General features: G+C 38.1%; 1 protein-coding gene across 1 annotated transcript in view; it reads left to right on the top strand.

The window, feature by feature from the left end:
- LOC124168089 overlaps positions 1-20,809 on the top strand; it is a 311,034-nt gene that overhangs the window by 198,513 nt on the left and 91,712 nt on the right. Inside the window, exon 3 of the mRNA XM_046546199.1 lies at positions 17,397-17,605. Coding sequence (XP_046402155.1) covers positions 17,397-17,605 — 209 coding nt within the window. The remainder of the gene's footprint in view (positions 1-17,396; positions 17,606-20,809) is intronic.

The following is a 20,809-nucleotide window of genomic DNA, read 5'->3' as shown; positions in this document are numbered from 1 at the left end:
CCTCTTAAAAGTCGAAAAAATTATAATGCAATTTTTGACAAAAATCTATTTATTCTGCATGATCTTAGGTTTTCCCGGCGTATCAGTTGCAGAAGGGTTTCTCGGGTTTTCCACCGGTTGATTTCGTCCATGTCTCCCCCCGATTTGGAAGATCCCCTGAGGATGATCAGCAAGTTGCGGATCGAAACGTCGGAAGACATGGACGACATCAACCGGTGGAAAACCCAAGAAATTTTTCAGCATTCCATTTATTCATCACGGCTTTAAATGAAAATGGATATGAAATATTAAGAAATTGTTATAAATACGATTTTAGGAAAACAAAAGTTTGAGGAGGTGATAGAGTTCTCTTACCCGGGAAGCAAGGGAAAATTATCACCAAGGGACGAAGCAAGAAACAAATTGTCAGTAGAATCGGGCAGGCGATGATGGCTTTCTGCAAAAAAAATCTTCTTACAGCTGAGAATACAAGCATAAAAGTGTGGAAAAAATTCATCAAATGCTGCTTATGGAGCATGTTTCTACACGGGAGTCAGGTTTGGACGTTTACACTGCAGAAAAGTCAAGGGTAGAACCATTCGAAATATGGTACTACCGAAGAACGATGAAGATAAAATGGATTGACCGAGTAATGTGTGGTAGTACGTACTTAGAAGAGTGGGAGAAAATAGAAGTCCTCTAAAATCCTTAAGCAGAAGACGGGACAACTTATTGTTGTCCCGTCTTCTGCTTAAGGATTTTGGGAAGTTGGCCACATTATGACGCATGGCGGCCTGATGAAAACTATCGCAGTAGAACAGGAGGAGGAGAAGAAGGGTAAGGGAAGGCCCCGAATGAGCTACTGAGGACAAGTTATGAAAGATGTTAAAATAGTTCTTGGAGTGTAGGTCAATGTATGTTATGCAAAAAAGTTTTAGCCAACGTTTCTGTTTATTTTAAACTATCATCAGGGCTTAACTTTGCACATATTTATTGATAAATAAACAAAATAATTTCTGTTTAAAATGTTCTTGACCTCGTTTAATTCATGTAAGGATAAGGATATGACTAAGATAAGGAAAACAAATTGCTATGAAAGATGTTAAATAAAAGAAATACATCGCTATGAAAAGGCTAGTGGATATGAGAGAAGAATAGAGAGCTGCGTCAAACCAATCTTAGGATTGTTGACTTATGATGATGATTGTTATATTTAATAAAAGGGAGATTTGAGAAATAATAAAATAAAAAAAATCATTATTTCTCAAAAGTACATCCATTTATAATTTCCAGCCGTTGAAAAACAAACGAAAACGTTGGCTAAAAGCTTCATGTTTTCAACACAAGACCTGCACTCCAAGAAACTCATGTACTAATAATTATGCTAACCTGAGTTATATACGTGACGTTGCTGATAAAAAATCAAACATTTAGATGGCTAATATTTCATCACGTTGCCATTTCAGTTCACCTTATTACCGAAGTACACACGGGCCCTTGAGGAATTTACGTAATGGTATCAATAATTATAATCAACAAAAATTAATATATGGAAATTTACAATTAATAGCCGCAATAGAAGTAAGATAAGAGAATAAATAGAGAAAAAATTCGAAAATACATGATGAAGATGTAAATATTTTGAACATCAATTTATATGGCATAATTCTAATGATTTCCCTTATAAGTTTAGTTAGGAGGAATAATTGCATCGAAATTGTCCTTTTTTCACATTTTCTGCCTTTATTTACAAAATTTCCTGGTCATGATCCATCCCCAAAACATCCCCTTCACGATCAGCACTCGCACCATCTAAAACCCTCTTTCTCCTCCGCATCTCATCTAGAAGCTGCCTCTCCTCACCCACCATTTCCAGCACTTCGTCTTTCCTCCTCCTCTCCGTCCACTTCACCTTCTCCATTCTTCTCGATGGCGTTTGGAAGGATGCTTACCTAGTAGATTCGCTTCATTCCGCTTAACTACGACCCGATTCCTGGTTGTCGACACGCTTGTCTCTCTGAGAAAATTTTACGCTCACAGTATATTGACTCGATTTTTACCCTATTTATGTACGAAGAATGTATGTTTTTCAACTTCCGATTGTCAAGAAGAATCACCATGCAAGCAACTGGCGTACACTGCCCACGGAGTACAACTGTGCGTCTTCCATTCTACACGCTCAATCATTTGCGGGGATAAGTTGCCTGGTTAAGGTGAATTATTAATAAAGTATTCTACCGATTAAGGTTTCCGTGGAGTATTAAAGAAGTATTATGGCCGTCTACCCTTCAATAGACTCTTCAACTCAAAATAAGGCTTATTCCATTTTATTCTACCTAATAATCCTACTCTATTCCTTCCTCTCCCTCGTTTACCCAACATTCTACCATCCAACACTATTTTCATCATCTCCTCCCTGCTAAGTACTACTCTACCCACACACTCTATCTCTTCCACATTTCATGTCAAAGTTGCCTTCCCCTCAATAGACTCTTCAATTCAAAATAAGGCTTATTCCCTTTTATTCTATCTAAACATCCTACTCTATTACTTCCTCTCCCTCGTTTACCCAACATTCTACCATCCAACACTGTTTTCATCATCTCCTCCCTGCTAAGTACTACTCTACCCACACCTTCTATCCCTTCCACATCGTATCTAAAAGCTGCCCTCCTCACCCACCATGTCCATCCTTTCGACGTTCATCCATCATTTTTTAAACATATAAAATATCACAAATCTGGACCTATGGATTTAAAAAATTTGTGTCTTTAAAATTTTCGTCTTTAACCTCGAGATTTCAAATTCACGATATATGCTGCCTCGTGAAATGTGATCACCATTTCCAACCTTAATTTTTGAAGTTTCAGTAATGAAAAAGGATTTTACTGGCACCAAAACTCTGCCTCTCATGGGGCGAAGAACCTTTAGATCATAAATTTCTGTATAAATAAAATAATAAATATGATATCGGGAAAATACAACGTAAGAGCGAATTTCACGAATTCCCTGAAATCATTTCAAAACCCTTAATAATACCTCGTGGAGGGATTTGGGGGGTAAAATATTCTCACAACCGATAGACCTTGTGTCAAAAAATTTATATCATCGTTGGCTCTCGAGACGTTCAATCATTAAAACTAATAATCCAGGTGTAAATAATTTCCAGGGCCAAGGGAGAGGTACCCTGAGCGGAAGATGGTTTTATTTTCCTTTCTCAAGTGCGAGAGAATCAATTTGTCTCCTCAATATCATTCCCATACCAATTCCCTTCACCGTTCCGGATGATGATGCGTTATGGATCCCGCTATAATTATGAATTCCGCTAACAAGCTTCTTTCTGCGAAACCCACGCCAATCCAACCCTCCTTCCTTCCAGCACCCCTTTTCCCGTGCCTTGCCATCGGGAAGAGATCAAAGAGAACTCCCAGAAGGGAGCAGGACCCCCCCTGATCACATTCAAAATAATAATTCATCAGAATTCCCTTTTCATGCGTAACGTGCCAATGTCATGACCAAATTCTCGTCAAGTTTTATTCGCTTCCTCGCAACGAACTTGCGCGCTTTTTAACCAACCTGGAGAGGTGATGGCAACACTGTGACTTGAAAAATGTAAGATAATATGAAACCAGAATCAGTTCAGCTCTTGTAAAAAAATTCAGCAGTATTTTACGATTACTTCATATCAATTGAAGTGATTTCATTTCCTGATTTTAGTTGTCCTATGAACAGTTTCATTTAAAGAGGAAGACTCTGACTTCACATGTGTAAGACAAAAAAGCAGCACAACAACATTTAGCAGCTTTTTATTATCACTACATATCAATCGAGTAGATTTCATTCACAGTTTTCAATTACGACTTATACAGTTTCATCTAAAGAGCAACACTCTGACTTGAAATGTACTAGAGAAAAAAAAACAAGTTCAACTCATGAATGGGTAAAACTTAAGCCACTTTTTATGAATACTTCATATCAATGAAGTATATATCAAACACTAATTTCCATTGTGATAAAAATAGTTTCTGTGATTGTTTCCGCATGATACCATTGATTACTAGGCTAAAATTTTCAAATTCGAGGTGCAGGTTTCAAATGTTGACCACGGTATGCTTTTATATCCTGAAAATTTCATGAAGATGGCATTAACAGAAAGATGGATTAGAGAGCCCTTGCTCTCAAGTTGGTTTTAATACACATAGTTTAGCTGTAAAAATAATTTTATTCTTATTTTTTTCCCAGGGAATAGCATTAATTACTGAGGTACCAATTTCATTATTGATATACAGGGAATTATGAACCACAGTCTACTCATAATACTTTTTGAAATAGCAAGGTGATAGCATAAGTACTAAGATGGGGTACAGTCCTTACAGCTGAAGGTCGCGGGATCGATTCCCGCCTGAATAGGTTACCTGGGAATGGTTGTTTGTGGCCGACCATAATTGTTATACATTGTAGGCCCCCACCCCGATGTAAAGGCCAAATTGAGCTGTTTTCGGGGGGATGAGTATAGATGAATAGATAAGTTTGTAATGGGTAATAGACTACCAAAAGAGACCAGTTGGGACTAAAAGAGGCTGGGAGGGTGGTATCGTTTTAAAGTTCTCTATCAATTGTAAGTATTTCATACTTTGCTCAAATCAATGAGGATGTCTCTTTATTGCCAATGTGCATTCATTACGAGCAGTTCCATATAGAGTTTTTTCCACATGATAGCGGTTTGCCTCATCCAATCCCTGAAGACGATCGGCGAGTTGCTTGTCAAAACGTTGGAAGGAAGACATGGAGGACCTCACCCGGTGTAAGACCCCAGAAATCTTTACTTATCTCATATTATTAAATCAGATATTTCGATTCGCTTTCCCCGTTTACCAAATGAATGCGAGAGAGATTTAGTGATTCCAATTTCTATTTTATATCAATTAAAACTTTATTACTATTGGAAAAGATAATTTAGAAGATAATTTGATGCATTAAGTGCCCAGTAATGTGATCTTGGAAATTTAAACCGTGCCTACGTCACCCTAATAATACGCTTTCATGGTGGAAGTTACCCCAGCAAGGCGTATTAAATGCCTTGAATAATGATAGCTCGTTGGTGCCATTTGAGTGTGTACTTCGCAACATCTGTAGACCAGATTTCTGTTACAGACAGCCGATACCTCAGAAGCATCTTGCAGGTATTATAGAATTTGAGGCTACCTAAACTATTCTGACTACGTGGAATTCAAAGCAGGAATTTAAATTAATGTACTTACTACAAAATTACCGAATAAACCATTAATGTCTTGGAACATAACAGATCTGCATGTCAGCAATAGGATTTCAATTGCATTCGGTCAAGGTACTAACAATCCTGAGTGGTAATTGGTGGTTGATCTCCATTGTGAGGAATTACTCTCACAAATCAGTTGTATTCTGTGATTAAATTGCGTCCATTCATTAATTATACTTAGTGAACAATTTTGGAGAATGTGCTTACCAATGCTTCATTCTTCTTGAGACTAAGGAAGTAGCGGTTAGTTAACTGCACCCTGTTGAACCGTATAATGACCAGCCATTGTGGACCGCGTTGTCGAAATGGCCTCTCCATTAAATGCCACGGAAATTAAATAGCTGGCTGCAACCACTTGAGACTGTACTTTGGAGCATCTTTAGATCACAGTTCTGTAATAGACATATGGTTGATACCTCCGAAGTATCGTGTTGGTATGCATATTGCTAAATCGACTGATAAAAATTTCCCAGCTGAAGAGAGCATTGGTATACATTTATTTATTGGTGAAGATGTTCTGATGCAAGTTTAATTTCGTAGTGCTCTACAGAACTTTTCCCATTAAAATAACTGAGAACAGGGATAAATTAATCATGCGAGATTATCTAGACAGATATAATACCAATTATACCCACTGTGGATACTACTTTCCTCAATTTTAATCGAAAATATCCGGCTACGAATGATGTGCTGCATCATAGTGGATATACAATCCTGTGCACAGAGCATCCACTCAATATAGACGTCACAGAAATGAAAGCTCGAGTTAGTAAATACAAAAAGTATGCAAAAATATACATTTTAAATTCGAAATCACCAGTGTCATACGAATAAAACCCATCAGCGGAATGTAAAGCATGTGCCGTTAGCTAGGAGTGGATCACAATCTTAAACATGGTCAAGACATTCTAGCCAGTAGGTATTAGATCGAAAATTTAATACTTTTGAAAAGTACTAGAAACTCTGCGCTAACTTTAGGTACATGAAATGAAATATTAATAATTTTCACGAATACACCGGCGATACGATGCAATGTATGGGTACCTGTTTGTCCAGTAAATAAGTGTTCTAGGTGTCATGAGGGTCCAATTAGGGTCCCACTATGTCAAGTATGTATTTAATTGATGGACGTATCAATACAATGATACTTTTGACGCTTTGAACATTTTAACAACCAACCCGCTGCTGTAGTGATTACTAACGCCTGTCTGAGCTGTAATCAATAATTCGAATTGATGTTTCTGATCGAAAGAATGTGTTAATAAACATGCATACGTAAGACCAGAGTGTTAAAGGAAGAGTTTGAAAATTTCGTTCTGATGGTTTCCAGCCAGAATGACTAACCTGATCAAGTTTAAGAATGTGATCCTCTACTGCCTACCAAATACATGCTGTATACTCGGATGATGAGTTTTGTACGTGGAATTGATGGTGAAATTGTATTTGAATGTACATTTTTGTATCTAATGAAATGAGCTTTCATTTTTGCTGCGGGTTTTATATTAATTGGACGCTATTGGCCAATACAGTTTTGTTATAATTCTCATTTTGAATAAAAATCAGCGCAAGTGTTCAGAGATATTATATTGAAATTAATGAGTTCGGTAGGTGGTAAAGCCATTAAAGTAAGGTGATAGATAGTGCGGCGCAAAATGAATGTTATCAATTATACGGTACACCATTTATAATAATATATATGTAATATGACTTTATTTCATTAATATACATAATTGATACTTTACAATAAGCATCAGCAGTAATAGAAGGAAGTTAAACACAGAAGAGACTCTTTTGGTGGTTACCATCTTTTACATATGGGCGCTCAGAAAAAAATTTATGTATCTAAGCATCAAGGCAAGTTAAACCACAGAAAATTGTTGATTAATACAAAAATATCAAAATAAGTGCACAACAACTACAAAATAGAAATCAGATCTATAAATATTTTTAATTTTTTACAAAAAACTTTTGGGTACTTAAATTACATACTGAAGAAACAAGCATTCATCAATTGCTTACTTATATCGGTCATGCATAGCAACGGTGAAATTAAGCAAGAATATCGACATAACTAGTATCACTTATGTCTAAATATCAACCTTGCTCGGATGAAAGGAAATCAGGGGCTGCTCTTACAGGGGTTAGCCGTCGAGGCATTGTGTTCGGCGGCGTGTTCTCAAGTGCCTTAATCGGGTGCGAAGGATCAAAAGCAGCCGGACAGGGGCTTTCCCGTGGGCGGGCCGTGAATTTCAAGAGGAGGCGTTTAGAAGACCCTTTTTTGGCCTTCTCGGCCAACTGAAAGGAATGAGGATACGAGGGTACCCTCCTGTATAGGATGTCGCCAGTTTTTTCTCCTCTTGGTTGGTACCCCTGGTCCTCCGAAGTGCTTTTTTTGCGGTAGAGAAAAGGGATAACTAATGTTCCCTTTCTCCATATACACAGCGGTTGCTTTACATCCTATTCAACAAAGGGATTCTCTGTTGTTGTCCGCAGCAACCGTGGTGTGCCCTCGTTTCCTTTCCTGGTTCCTTCCGCGACCGCACTTAGGGACGGCGCTGTCATCCCCAATGAGTGCGCTGCTATTGAGATACAGAGAGGGAATTATGGAGGTGCGTGGAGGAAGAGGAATGGGTCTCGGCACCAGAAATCGTGCTGCCTGATTCTAATGTTCTGTGTTGACAGTCTCATTGAGGGGAGACATCTGCGCGTTATGCTAACAATACGGGATTTATAAAACCCTCATTTTTTTGTGTGCAATCCTCAGCTTTCATAAGCTGTCAGAATGCTGGAATAGGGCGACAAAAAGTTGTCGTTTCTAGAAAAATTTCAAAATTCCGTCATTTTTTTGTGTCTAGTTTCTCCATCAATCTTAGGATTTCTCGACCAGTAGTCGTCAGTCATCGGCGAATACCTATGACGGTTAACAATTCGTTTCCATATTATTCCATCTGAAATTTACTTTTGAGTGGACCTCCGCAACATATCCGCTTGGAGCTCTGATGCCCTTCCAGGAATGCCCGATCACATTCTTTGTTTGTAAAGCCTGAATCACACGATCATTTTTTTTTCGTCGCGAAAGTTATCACTATCGAGATCACTTTTCCGGTCGCGAAAAGCGATCGCTCTAGTGATCATTTTTCTGAATCACACGGTCACTCCCGCCGTCGCTTTTCACATCATTTCCAATATCACAGCTCGTTGTCATAGGACCCAAATCACGAACATATATAGCGTGTTTGTTTATCTATGTCGTTCCCACAATTGTCAAACGTTGCGCTGCAATCACACCATACGATCATGCGTTCCGATTGGCTGATATGGGGTTTTAGGGACGGTTTTAGCGACGGAAAAAGCGACCGGACGAGTGATGAAAAATAGCGATGGGAATCCTCATCGCGATCGCGAAAAACAATCGCCGGCGACGATCATTTTGCGAGTGATCACTCTAGTGATCGCGATAGTCATCACTTTCGCGACGAAAAAACATGATCGTGTGATTCAGGCTTAAGATATGATATTTCGGCCGTCTAACCAAAATTCAGGGATGGCAAGTGAAACGGAACCAAATTCATAACCACTAAAATTTCAATAGTTTCGTTCCCGGAAGCGAAACGTAGAGACGAAACGGAATGAATTTAAACCCAGGGAGATAAACTCAGATTCGAAACGAAATCGGAGTCGAAACTACTTGGAGTCGAAACTTAACTAAAAAACTCTGATACACAGATAATGTTTCGCACCAGAGGGACCACGTGTTTCACCTTGAAACAGTTTAGTTTCGATGGTTGAATGAAGTAGAGGTTCGGCCTACCGCCATTAGATGCATGGTGCACTCATATTTTTGACACTAATAGGAGAACGGTGAATGTAAACTGGCCATTCGATTTTAAAACTCAACGATTTAGCCTCTCTACACGCATGTCAAACATAATGGATCGAAACTATTCCCTCTAATCTCCCTCCACTCAACTTATGTGATCGAAACTAAACTATGAGCAGCGGAGTTTCGATTAATTTCGTTTCGTTTCTGGGAGTAAAGTTTTGCGTCGGGTCGAAACTAAACTCATAGGTGATTTTAATTTCGTGCGGGAACGAAACTAATTTGATATCACCATATTTATGTCCGTTAAGGAATAAGATTTTTAAGCTGATGTTTTAACCTCTCCACACGTATGTCAAACGCAATAGGTGGAAACTATTCCCTCTTACCTCCCCTCCACTCAACTTCTAGGATCGAAACTTAACTATGAGCAGCGGAGTTTCGATTAATTTAGTTTCGTTTCTGGGAGTAAAGTTTTGTACCGGATAAAAACTAAACTTGTAGGTGATTTTAATTTCGTGCGGGAGTGAAACTAAACCCAGTCCTCGTATTTTCGTTTCGCTCCGGGTCGAAACGAACCATTTTCGTTTCGTTCCACCTGCTATCCCAGCCTAAATTCACACGATCATTTTTTCCATCATTGACGAGGGACAGCTCCAGCGATAGCTCCGATGATGGCGGAAAGAATGATCAATTAATGCTATCATTTTCCGCAATGGCTTCACGAATGAATTTCCCATCCCTTTTTGCATAATTCGTCACGTCTCTTTTACATCGATGAAACCATCGCTGGTACATCATTATAACTTACTGGTTACATGAATAAAAATGTATATCTCTTATATTTCGTTGATTGTTTATTCTTTTCATCATGTAACTTCATGCTATTCATAAAACTCCTTCCTCATTGGTTCTGCTCAGGGTGATTTGTCACTGGAAAATTATGTATCATATATTTTTCTTTGAACTTTGTATAATGGAACTCTTTTGTTACATTGTCCTGTTAGCTCGTCGCTCATAACGAGTAAATGAGTTTATTTCAGGATTTTAAGTGAGTTAATATTACTATTTTATATTTAATTAATTGTTTGTTTAAATGTACTCTATGATTTTGTACAAGTAAATTGTGTTTGATCTTAGAGGACATAAGTCCATAAGCAATAAATAAATATCTGAATACATAAATACATATGTATCAGATCGTGTATATATCAGATCATATACCGTCTTTCAGCCAATCAGAACGCACGGCCGCTTACAGCGGTTGTAACGTCACAATTATTGAATGACAGTGGTAAATATGGAAAGTGGTGGAATAACTGTATGAAGAAGGGACGATGAGGATGATTGTGTGATCAGAAAATGATGGGCTGGGGGATCCCCCTTTTGGTCCCTGGAAACCTTATAATGAAATTCTTCTAACAGCAAATATATATATTCACACATACTTAATTTTTCCCACTTACATTTTTCATTAACTGTTCCATGCATTTTACTCGAGGTCTTCCTTTCGCGTTCTTGCCATTGACTTCTCCTCCGACTGTTGTCTTCATAATATAATCAAATTATTACAAAATCACACTTACTCTAACCATTTTCCTTCCAATGTATAAATTTTTTTAATATTTGAAATTCATGATTGTGCATTAATATATGGGCCTGATGGTCTCTGCATAAATTACTACAAGGGATGGAAAATTGAGTACCCACCAATGTTTTCAAGGAGGAACTTGTAATAGACAAAAACTTGCTAATCCCTGTTTACATTTTTGTTGATACGGCACTACATTCTGCCTAAAAAAGATGACTAGATATTTGGCGCCAATTGCATACTGAGGATATAGCATAGCATATTGAGGATAACATTCCAAAATTCACTATTATGTGTGCCTTTTAAACCAGGAGTATGAAAATCATATTTGATCATCTGTGTAACACTTTCTGTACGCCTGTAGCAGTTTTTGACGAATCGCGCTGCTTTCCTTTGTATTTTATTAAGTTCACGGATTAAGTATTTTTACACCGGATCACACATCCTCGCTGCGTACTGAGGGTGTGGTCAGATGAGTGCGAAAGAGCACCTCTCTTTTGCGTTTTCATCAAAAACTCATCCCACAACTCCCTTGACGAATCCTAGCTTCTTCAGTTCTCTGCCACAAATATTTCTGAAATATGCTCCCCTCGATAGGATCGAAGCGTAACTCTCAGATGCTTCACTTCATCTATCGCCTTTGTGTTAACACCATCCACAGTATGGGGATAAGATGCGTCAAATAATCGTCTTAATGTTGACCAGTGATGACGATGAAAGAGGGCTGTTGTCCATCATTATTAGAACGAAAATGGTATGAATGACAGAACCCAAATAATCGATGTGAGATACAGTATCCAAAACGGCCCTCAATCACACTTGTCCGTGATTACATTGCAAGTGCAGGACATGCAAAGACAATCATTGAATGACGCGAGAATGTTTGTGTACCATCAGTCGCCTTGGAGAAACACAATCGCTTAGTGTGTGATTGGTGAACAGAGGAAATGCCATTTTGGGATGCCATATCCTTGACAAAGTAAGGGGCATAACCAATAAACTCCAATTTGATTCGAGAAAACAGCAATGTTTGGTTGACTAATGTGCTATGAAATAGATTCAAAATTAGTAGAATTCCAGAAAAAAACATATTGTTGGATAGGGCGAAGGAATAAGTTGTAATTGTGGGTAAAACACATTTTAAATTGGGAAATTATTGATTGGAGTATTTATCATTTAGCATTTTTTCTTCGAGCCCTTCCTTTACCCAGTGATCCAACCTGAATGATTGTTTCTATAGGTGAGGGTAAAGTTCACCTCGACCTAATCCACCTACGTGCATTCGAGCCTTAGGTGATGATAATCTCTCCTGGATTTTAAAAATGTTTCTTAAATAAATTTTCATTGTATCGGTCCTTTGACTCGCACGTGTAGTAATTATTCTTAAATATCGGACGTTTGGCTAAAATCCGATAAACTGGATATATACATCGAATCAATTCCCGTCTTATGTAGGTGAGCTTACATTTCCTCGAAATCTATCAATGGTTATTTCTATCAAGTAAAACAATAACCCTTAAGATCCGAAATTGCCCCAAAATTTTCGGCTAATAATTAAAAAATACCACCGCAATAGCCATTAAACAATACTCAATAAAGCAAAATAAACTTTCTCTACATAAAATGAACTTTTTTTCTTCAGAGAAGGGAAAAAAGACTCATAGAGTTAAATGCTTCTCCGTATACTTTTGTGAATTGTTTATTACTCAGACGAATTGCGTGTTGTGTTCTTATGCCGAATGATTTACGAAAAGGCTATTTCAATTGTGGAGGTGGCATATTTTGGTATTTATTGTAGTGGTAATAATTCTAAATAAAAAATTAGATCATTAATGAAAAAACACTTCGTAACGTATTAGAGAGACCCCAGCTTGAATTACAACCTAGATATGGCATTTTGATAGTTTACTTCATCAAAATCCTGGCCGCGGTCGAATTTGTTTTTACAATAGCAAATTTTTTTATATCACGTATCATTTCATAATAAACTATTATCCCAAGAATGATATGGGATCTCCATTTAATAAAATTTAATAGATTCAAATTGCAGTTCTGCCTACCATGCGTTTTCAAATCAAATTTTCCTAATTTATAGTTGATGGATAGCCAACAATTTTCGTGAGCAGTGGAGTTGATCAATAGCTAAAAGAGGACTTAATATTTTTGGCAGTAGATTTCGTTGCATAACTGTTATCGAATGAGGGCCACATTTGAGATTCCAGAGCAGGTTCAGCCCATGGAATAAGCTCAATAATTTTTTTATCCACCCATTTGTCGTGTCACTTTTTTTTTACTGGAAATTGCTAGGTTCATGCGAACGGTTAAGATCAGTTTTCGACTCTAGAATGGTAATGGAGATGCAATTTACTGCTTTATCTCTACCAGGCAATCCGTTGGCAAGCTGTTTAAAGGGACGCGTTAAAAAATATATACCAATGTGGATTGAAGAATGACCGTTAGAATTAATGACGGGAGATTAAAAATGCAATTTTTAGGATTCAGATTCAGGCGCCCGTAAACTTTCCATGGCTCAGTTTCATTTTCGAAAGCTCAAATTCTGGACAAAATTATATCTCGCCTAACTTATCGCCCGTTTTCGTTTAGCGAGGATATTGATGACCGACATCTATTTCGAGGACACGTGAACGTAAAAAAATTATGAGTTGCAATGGAGGCTGTGGAATGTTGGAATGACCCGACGCCGTGGACATTATTCACCTCAATATAGACTCAAACGAGGATCGTCAAATTTATGACCATCACTAGATCCAATTATGTTCCTGCAGAGATGAAATGCTAATTGGTGAAGAAATTCTATGGTGATTTATAATCGCGTTTAGAATCCAAATATATCTTTTTTTTTGAAGTTTTTGACGACTTTAGTTTTCGAAATAATTTTCTATTTTTACAAGTAATTGTAATTATATTTTAAGGCTTATTAAATAAAAAAATATTTTATATAAGCATCGCAGACTGATATTTTCATCATAATTCAAATTAGAAGCATTCTTATTCCTCACTTGCCGTACATACTCTTCTCTCTACTTTTAGATTGCTTTTTTTGTCTGCTCAAATGGATTTATTTGGGTACCCCCTGGAGAGGTTTCGCTATTCATATAAACAAAGATATAGAGTCAGAAAGAGTCGTTGGAATGAAACATGCAATGTCCTAAGCATAAAAGTGAGTAACGAAACCCTATGACTGTTATGGGTACTTCGTTAAATATACTCCTTCGAAAGAAGAAAAATGCACCTATACAAGAACATGTATCCTCAAGGGAGCATATCGATGGCTAAGTTCTAACAACACGTAACTAAAAAATAGCAATTTTTCAGGAGACCAAAAAAATGATTTATTTTTTAAATTGCATATAATTTTAATTGAAATTAAAAACAAAAGATGCGTGAAACTGAAAAAGAAGCACACATTTTAGATGTTTTTGCTTGAATTTTATTTTTTATTAAAAGTATTAGCAGTATTAACTCAGACCAGCCAAATTGTGAGGTACGTGTTGCTAGAACTTATCCATCGATATCTCTGTTCTCATCTGGAAGGGATTGTTCACTAATTTCTTTCATTATCCATTTTCATAAGAATTTACAAAATAATAGGACCCGTTTTTTCCGTTTTCTAGATCCACCCTCTGCTTCTCGAGCAATTCGCGGCGAAGAATAGGGTGCTTTCCTCTTATTTTTTTATTGCCTAAATCGAAATATTATTATTCCTGGAGTACGTATTTCACGCTTTTAGATTTTAAAATGACGATATCTATTTTTCGCGATTAAATGAAAAGTTTAAAAATTTCAAGCGCGAAAACGCGACAGCTAAGTATGGATGCTAGGAAAACTCTGTGTGACGTTTTGGTTCCCGCTGCCGCAATTGAGGTGACCTTGGGGCGACGGTATGAGCGCTGATACGACGCAGGATGCTAGCAGGTAGCAGAGTACCCCGCTAGCAGGTAGCGCTTGGCTTAAATAAGGATTATTAATACCTTATCAAACGAAGGAAACATTTCAACCACAGGCAGTTTTAATCGGTGATTATTAAGAGACGTTTCCCTGAGCTCTGTGCCTCATGCATGCATTGGTAATCTCAGACGATGTAAAACTCCTATCTACTCATATAGAAACTAGGTCCCTGTGACGTCACGTGGAGTGGAATCGCATGGGCGCCAATTTGGCCTTTTTCAAATGAGGATAAAATTGACCATTCCCATTCGTCTAAACCGGTATTTCTAAAACCAAATAATTTGTATATTATGAATGCACTAATGGTGGGTAACGAATCGCAATCAATGCCATTCGTTTTCTTTCATGACGGAAACTACCCTATTCGCGGCGAAGAATTGACCAAAATATAAAAGAATTAACCGACTGACTTCACCCTTTCGTGCTGCAACATTTTTAAAAATCTTTGGGTATCCATATATAGCTGAACCTCGTCCCCTCCGTTCACTCCGCAGGACGTGCCATCTGCAACCCTTTTTCCACCCCCGCAGCGAAACTTCAATTCAATTACTCCGCGAATCGATCGAGTCCAATTAAACACGAAACACCAGAGCACCCCCGTATAGGAAGAGAGAGAGAGAGAGAGAGACTGTCTGAGTGTGTTTTGGAGAGCAGGAGGAAAGGAAGGAAGGAAGGAAGGATTCCGCCTTCGACCAGAAAAGCACTTTCGGCTCTCAACCACAAACAAACTCACTCAACCCCCCTCTCTCTCTCTCTCTCTCTCTATCTGTATCTCTCCCTCTCTCCCCGACCTCCGCAAACTGTCGCCCATCCTTCGCCCTTCGGCTAATTTGATTTTATGAATAAATAAACGGTCGTCCAGACGACGACCACCACTGTGCCCTGGAACAATCAAAGCCGGCTAATGTGTTTGTCTCCATGACGATCTCCTGCGATGCACGCACGTTTGAGTTTTGCCTGGATTCCATTCGTTTTATTCTCGATAGCGACGAAATATTGCGGGGGTGCAGAGAGCGTTGCACAGTCGCTAAACGAATTAGGCTGGGAGCCGCTGGAGACTCGGAGGATGCGCGCTAGGCTTAGATTGCTCGTGCAATTAAGAATACATATACATATATCTTTCAGAGAGACACAGAGAACATCATAATAGGACCTCACTATATTTCTAGGTCCGACAGAAACGATAAATGAAGAGTTGTATTTTGCGGAAATAAGAGGTATAGCCATTCGTTTTATCCCTGAGGAATAAAAGGCATTAATAAATGTTAGGCGGAACTTCGCATGCGAATTTTCTATTTATTTTTTATGGGCTGGTGTCATAACACCCCCGCCCACCACACGCCTTTTGAGGCGACTTGATGAGTCGTACGTAGATACAGATGAAATATTTTGGATATTGCAAATGAGTATCTCACCGGTTCTTGCTTTTGATTACAGTATATAATCTTAAACCGTTTTGGAACCTTTTACCCTACTTCGATGAATTCCATTGCCCCATCAAGGGTAACTTCATACAATTTTTTCCCGTTAAAATTTAAAATCCGTTAGGGTTAGGCCTGTGCTGTAAATTATTAAAATGATATGAATAAGACAGCGACAAGACGAATCCTAATTTGCCATTATGTTTTGATATTTTATTCTAGTATTGTTCTAGATAACTGTTACTTAATCAATTATTGATGTCTGGTGTGCAAGGAACTATCAAAAGGTGGATAATGCGTTTGCCTTCATTACGTTCTCTGATATGTCCATATTCACGTCGCAGTGATATTGATTCCAATCGTAATTGTTTCATAGCGACGAAATCCTTAATGTCATTAAAATGCGTTGCTAACTATTTTTCTTTTTCTATTAAATTTTTCAATCGGTAACCGTTTGATTTTATGATTCTCTTCCACAGCATTTATGACGTTTTTACTATTACAGCTGGATTTATCTCTCATGATGATTTAACTCTGGCGGAAGTATCGTATTTGATTACACTTTTAAACATTATTAAGTCTGCTTAAGTACTTAATTAAAGTCCGCCGGTATATTATTACTCAAGATCCTAAGGATTTTATCTGAATAGCTATTGCCAAAACGTTGTTGATTTTTATATTTCAGTGGGGTATTATAATACTGAGTTACAAGACTGATAAAATAGGTGTTCCTCTATTTGTGCTCTTTAATGCGTTGACAACGCAGCCAGATTTAATATTTTTACTATCAACGAAGCGAGTAACTGCTTTCGGCCCGAAATTTTCCGAAGGCAAATATAAATTTGTAGAGCTGTAAGGGTTTTGTGGTGTCTTTTTTTAAAATTACCATTAAAAAAGGGAGAAATTTCAGAAAGAAGTTTAAAAATGAAGAGAAATAAAAACTGCATAATTAATTTGAGTAGCAATTGTTATATTTCACTGTGCCATTATAAAGTGCAAATTACTTAATTTATTTTGATTCCAAGTTTCTAACTTTTCTGTTTTGATAAAACGTCATCATTTAGCAAACCCTCGAGTTTACCGTTAGACCTTAGCAGAAGTTGTATTGATGGTTTTTATTAAACCCGAAATCCAAGCGAGTGATGATGGACTTGTTTTCGCTCAATGACTCGTGAGTCACTCGCTCGGTGATTCAATCACTTTGAACGAATCAATCGCGATTGACTCATAACAACTTTTTACCCATCCAGTTACACGTTTATCAGTATCTAGGTCATTCCCTTAGTTCATTTCCTTTTTCTCTAATCATTATGTATTTATTTCTCTGTATTGCCACAGTTTCGACGTTCGGGGCAAGGCGCTGAGCCAGGCGACGCACTGGTCGTCGCCGACTGCCTTCGGTTCCCGGGCGTACTTCCGCACAGTGTCCGACCCAGCGTCCCTCGTGGTGGACGACGTCCAGCGCGTGGACGAGGGAGTTTACAGGTGCCGCGTGGACTACAGGAACACGCCCACCCGATCATTCAGATACAACCTCACCGTCATCGGTGAGTACCAAGCACCTTCGATTGGATGCTGCACATGTGTACATTGTCCCTGGGCGGCAGGGGCGGATCCAGGATTTCTTTCTCGTGGGGAGGCACAAGCAAGGCTGAATCAAGGATTTTATTCTGGGGGGCACAAGGATACCTCATAATACAAAATGAATGCAGTCTTAATAATAATAATAAAACGTCTTTACTGGGCGAAATTGGGACTAGAATGTCCCATCATCCATCCAACCCTTCGTCAAACATGAAATTTATGCAGTTAAATACAAAATGATGTTGCTCATGAAATTACATGAAGAGAAATTACGTAAAAAGAAATAGAAGTTCCATTTTCAGCATAATGATTTCAATCAACAAATAAGGTTATAAGTTAACGTAGTTGCCACTGACCAAGTGTAAAAAGATGTTAGTGAACGTGGGAAAAACCTAATGATATTGACTGTCGTCCATATTGGAAAAAACCCACTGCAGGAAAACGGCCACACAAGAAGGGGGACGTGAAAAACCTTCGAAAACCTACTGAGTGAGAGCTGATGTAAACCTGGGTGTTTACAAATACAATAAATTACATGGAAATGTCACCCTGTACCTATTTAGTAAAAGAAAATTAGATGAAAATGGGACCGTATTAAAAATCTTCCATATTTTTAAGGGTCTGGGGGGGGGGGGGCCCGTGCCCCCGTGCCCCCCTACCTAGATCCGCTTATGCTGGGCGGGTTCACGGGGTTACACTCCTTACTCCTGTTTACCAAGTGAGAGACTTATGCGCCGTACTCCTCAGGAGGGGGTGGAGAGGAATGAAGAAGAGTAAGGAAGATAGAAGCGATAGAAGCCTGCAGACACCTCCAGGGTAGGAATAGGGAAGAAAGGGTCTGGAATGGAAGAATTCCACGCCGTCATTAGGGCGAGGTGGTCAAGCATTAGCGAAACTATGCTTTGCTGTTCCTACAGAAATGAAAGAATACTCTATTATTAAGAATCCTCCGCCGCTTTTTTCGTATGTATAAGTGATGTCAGTAGGGATCAAAATGACTGTCAAAAATGCACCTATTTTAACTACAGAAGGCTCTATTCAAGGGCTCTATACAGGAACTATCCAAGGGCTCCGATTGATTTATGGAGTTGGACTCATTGACCTGCACGGAGGAGGCTAAATAACTGCAGGTGATGGCACTTTAACGGAAGGGACTGACATAAAGTGCTCGAACATAAAAAATAGCGTTGAAAGTGCAGCTACAGTTTTCCACTACCAGTATTTTGTCATAAAAACGTTATACATATTGATAAATTTTATTGAGGGATCATCGTATTTATATCGAAAATGGTGAAAATGGATTTCCTTCATTATTATGTAACTTTTAACAAGGTAGATATATATTATTTAAATCGGTTTACAATAAATAAACTATTTTACAAGATGCAACACTCCAAAATGTCACTTTCTTGTGATTTTAAACGGCAAAATTATTTCATGACGTTCTAGCAAAATTGGCGGAGAATCTTTCAATAGAATTCTTTTAGTATTATCGGTCTTCCGTAGCGTATTATCCCAATCCAGTATCCTCGCGAAATCCAATAAAGCCCAGATATTATACCGTTTGGATCCAACCCCATCGAGTTATGGGCGCCCAGTTAACACAATAAGGATAGTATCCTTCAAAAATCGAGCACATATTAGCATTACTTCGAGCACACGCACTAATTTAAGAATATCTGACAACGTCCATCAAGGGTAAGACGGTAGTAGAAATATTTGGATAGGGTGGAGAGGTTGTTCAGATTGTCCTATGGGATGTGGACAGAGATGACAAAAGGTAGCGCTCATCGGTTCAGCACTTACCTATGAAGTTTTGAATAATACTTCATGATAAACGTTCACCTGCCTCTTTCAAAATTAGATCTGATACGGAAAGGTAATATGAAACCTTTATAGAGGAAAACGTGGGTCTTCCGAGCATTCCAGGGACCCGAGGGTGTAACTCAATAATACGGAGAAGTAATCTGATACGTTTTTCGAAGTGAAATTTAGCTCCATTCAGTCCAGCAATGCCTCTGAGAATGTTATCGAATACAAGAAGTAATCTGATACGATTTACAAAGGGAAATTTGAGCTCCATCATAACCACCCGCACCTTCACAAATTGTGTTTTTTGTCCGTATATGTGTTTCATTTCATTTTTATTTTCATGGAATACCATAAGAAATATCCAGTCAATTTTTTTTCAGAAAGGCGATAAAGAGAAAAGAAAATTACTTTTCAATGGTCTAAAACCGGACCAATTTCAGAATCATGTATATGTATTGTATTGTTATGTTTTTACCATTGTTAGATTGATTATGATGTGATGGCCGTTTTAAACGGGGCATGTCATTACGCAAGCTAGCACTGAAAACATTTGTGAAATTGCGAGAATGCGAGCTCGGAATTAGAGCAGGGGCTTTTTTGCCATCTCGCATGCATGCATTCTCGCTTGCAATTTCCAGCAATTCGCCGTTTTACATGACGCAATTTTGTCTGCGCCGCCGTTCATGCGTCAATGACGTGCCCCGTGAAAACGCCCTTAATGGTTCGTATCAATAAATGAAAATGTTTTCCAAGGTTGTCAACTTGATGCAACAATAAATTTATTGCATCATAATGTCTCAAATTACAGGCTTGGTAGCAAAACAAATGAAGGATCTTCAGGTTGCTACGGTGGTTAATACCATTTTGGAAGCTACCATTCTCAATTTTAAATACAATGCTAGTCACAAAAGATAACTAATTTTTTAAAGCATCATAAATATCTCATTTAATATGACACTTGGAAAAAAACATATCATGTGAAGTAAATTTAAGTGCAAAAAAAGAAAAAAAAACAAGATCGGACAAGAATATACAGAGGTATAAAGTTTTAGGCCAAAAATATAACTTTATAATTCTTGTATTTGAGGTAGTTAGAGCGTTATCAGCTGAAGTCAAGTCATATACTCGCATGGGCGTACCCATAATCAAAACTATGGGGGAGAGGGGGGTAAAGCTATCCGTGGTCGATCAAGTAGTAACTTTTTTTGCCCTGAAAAAGTTGATGAAACCAAATTTTAAGGAACTTATGACAGTAATTTATTAGTTTTTATAATCATTTGCTTAAAAAATAATGATTTAATATCATTTTTCTTAAAAAGAAAATTTGTTCATTACTTTTGCTTTGAACTAAATTT

Source organism: Ischnura elegans, chromosome 11 (assembly GCF_921293095.1).
Source record: "Ischnura elegans chromosome 11, ioIscEleg1.1, whole genome shotgun sequence".
Taxonomy (NCBI): Eukaryota; Metazoa; Arthropoda; class Insecta; order Odonata; family Coenagrionidae; genus Ischnura; species Ischnura elegans.
This window is presented reverse-complemented; position numbering and strand designations above follow the sequence as displayed.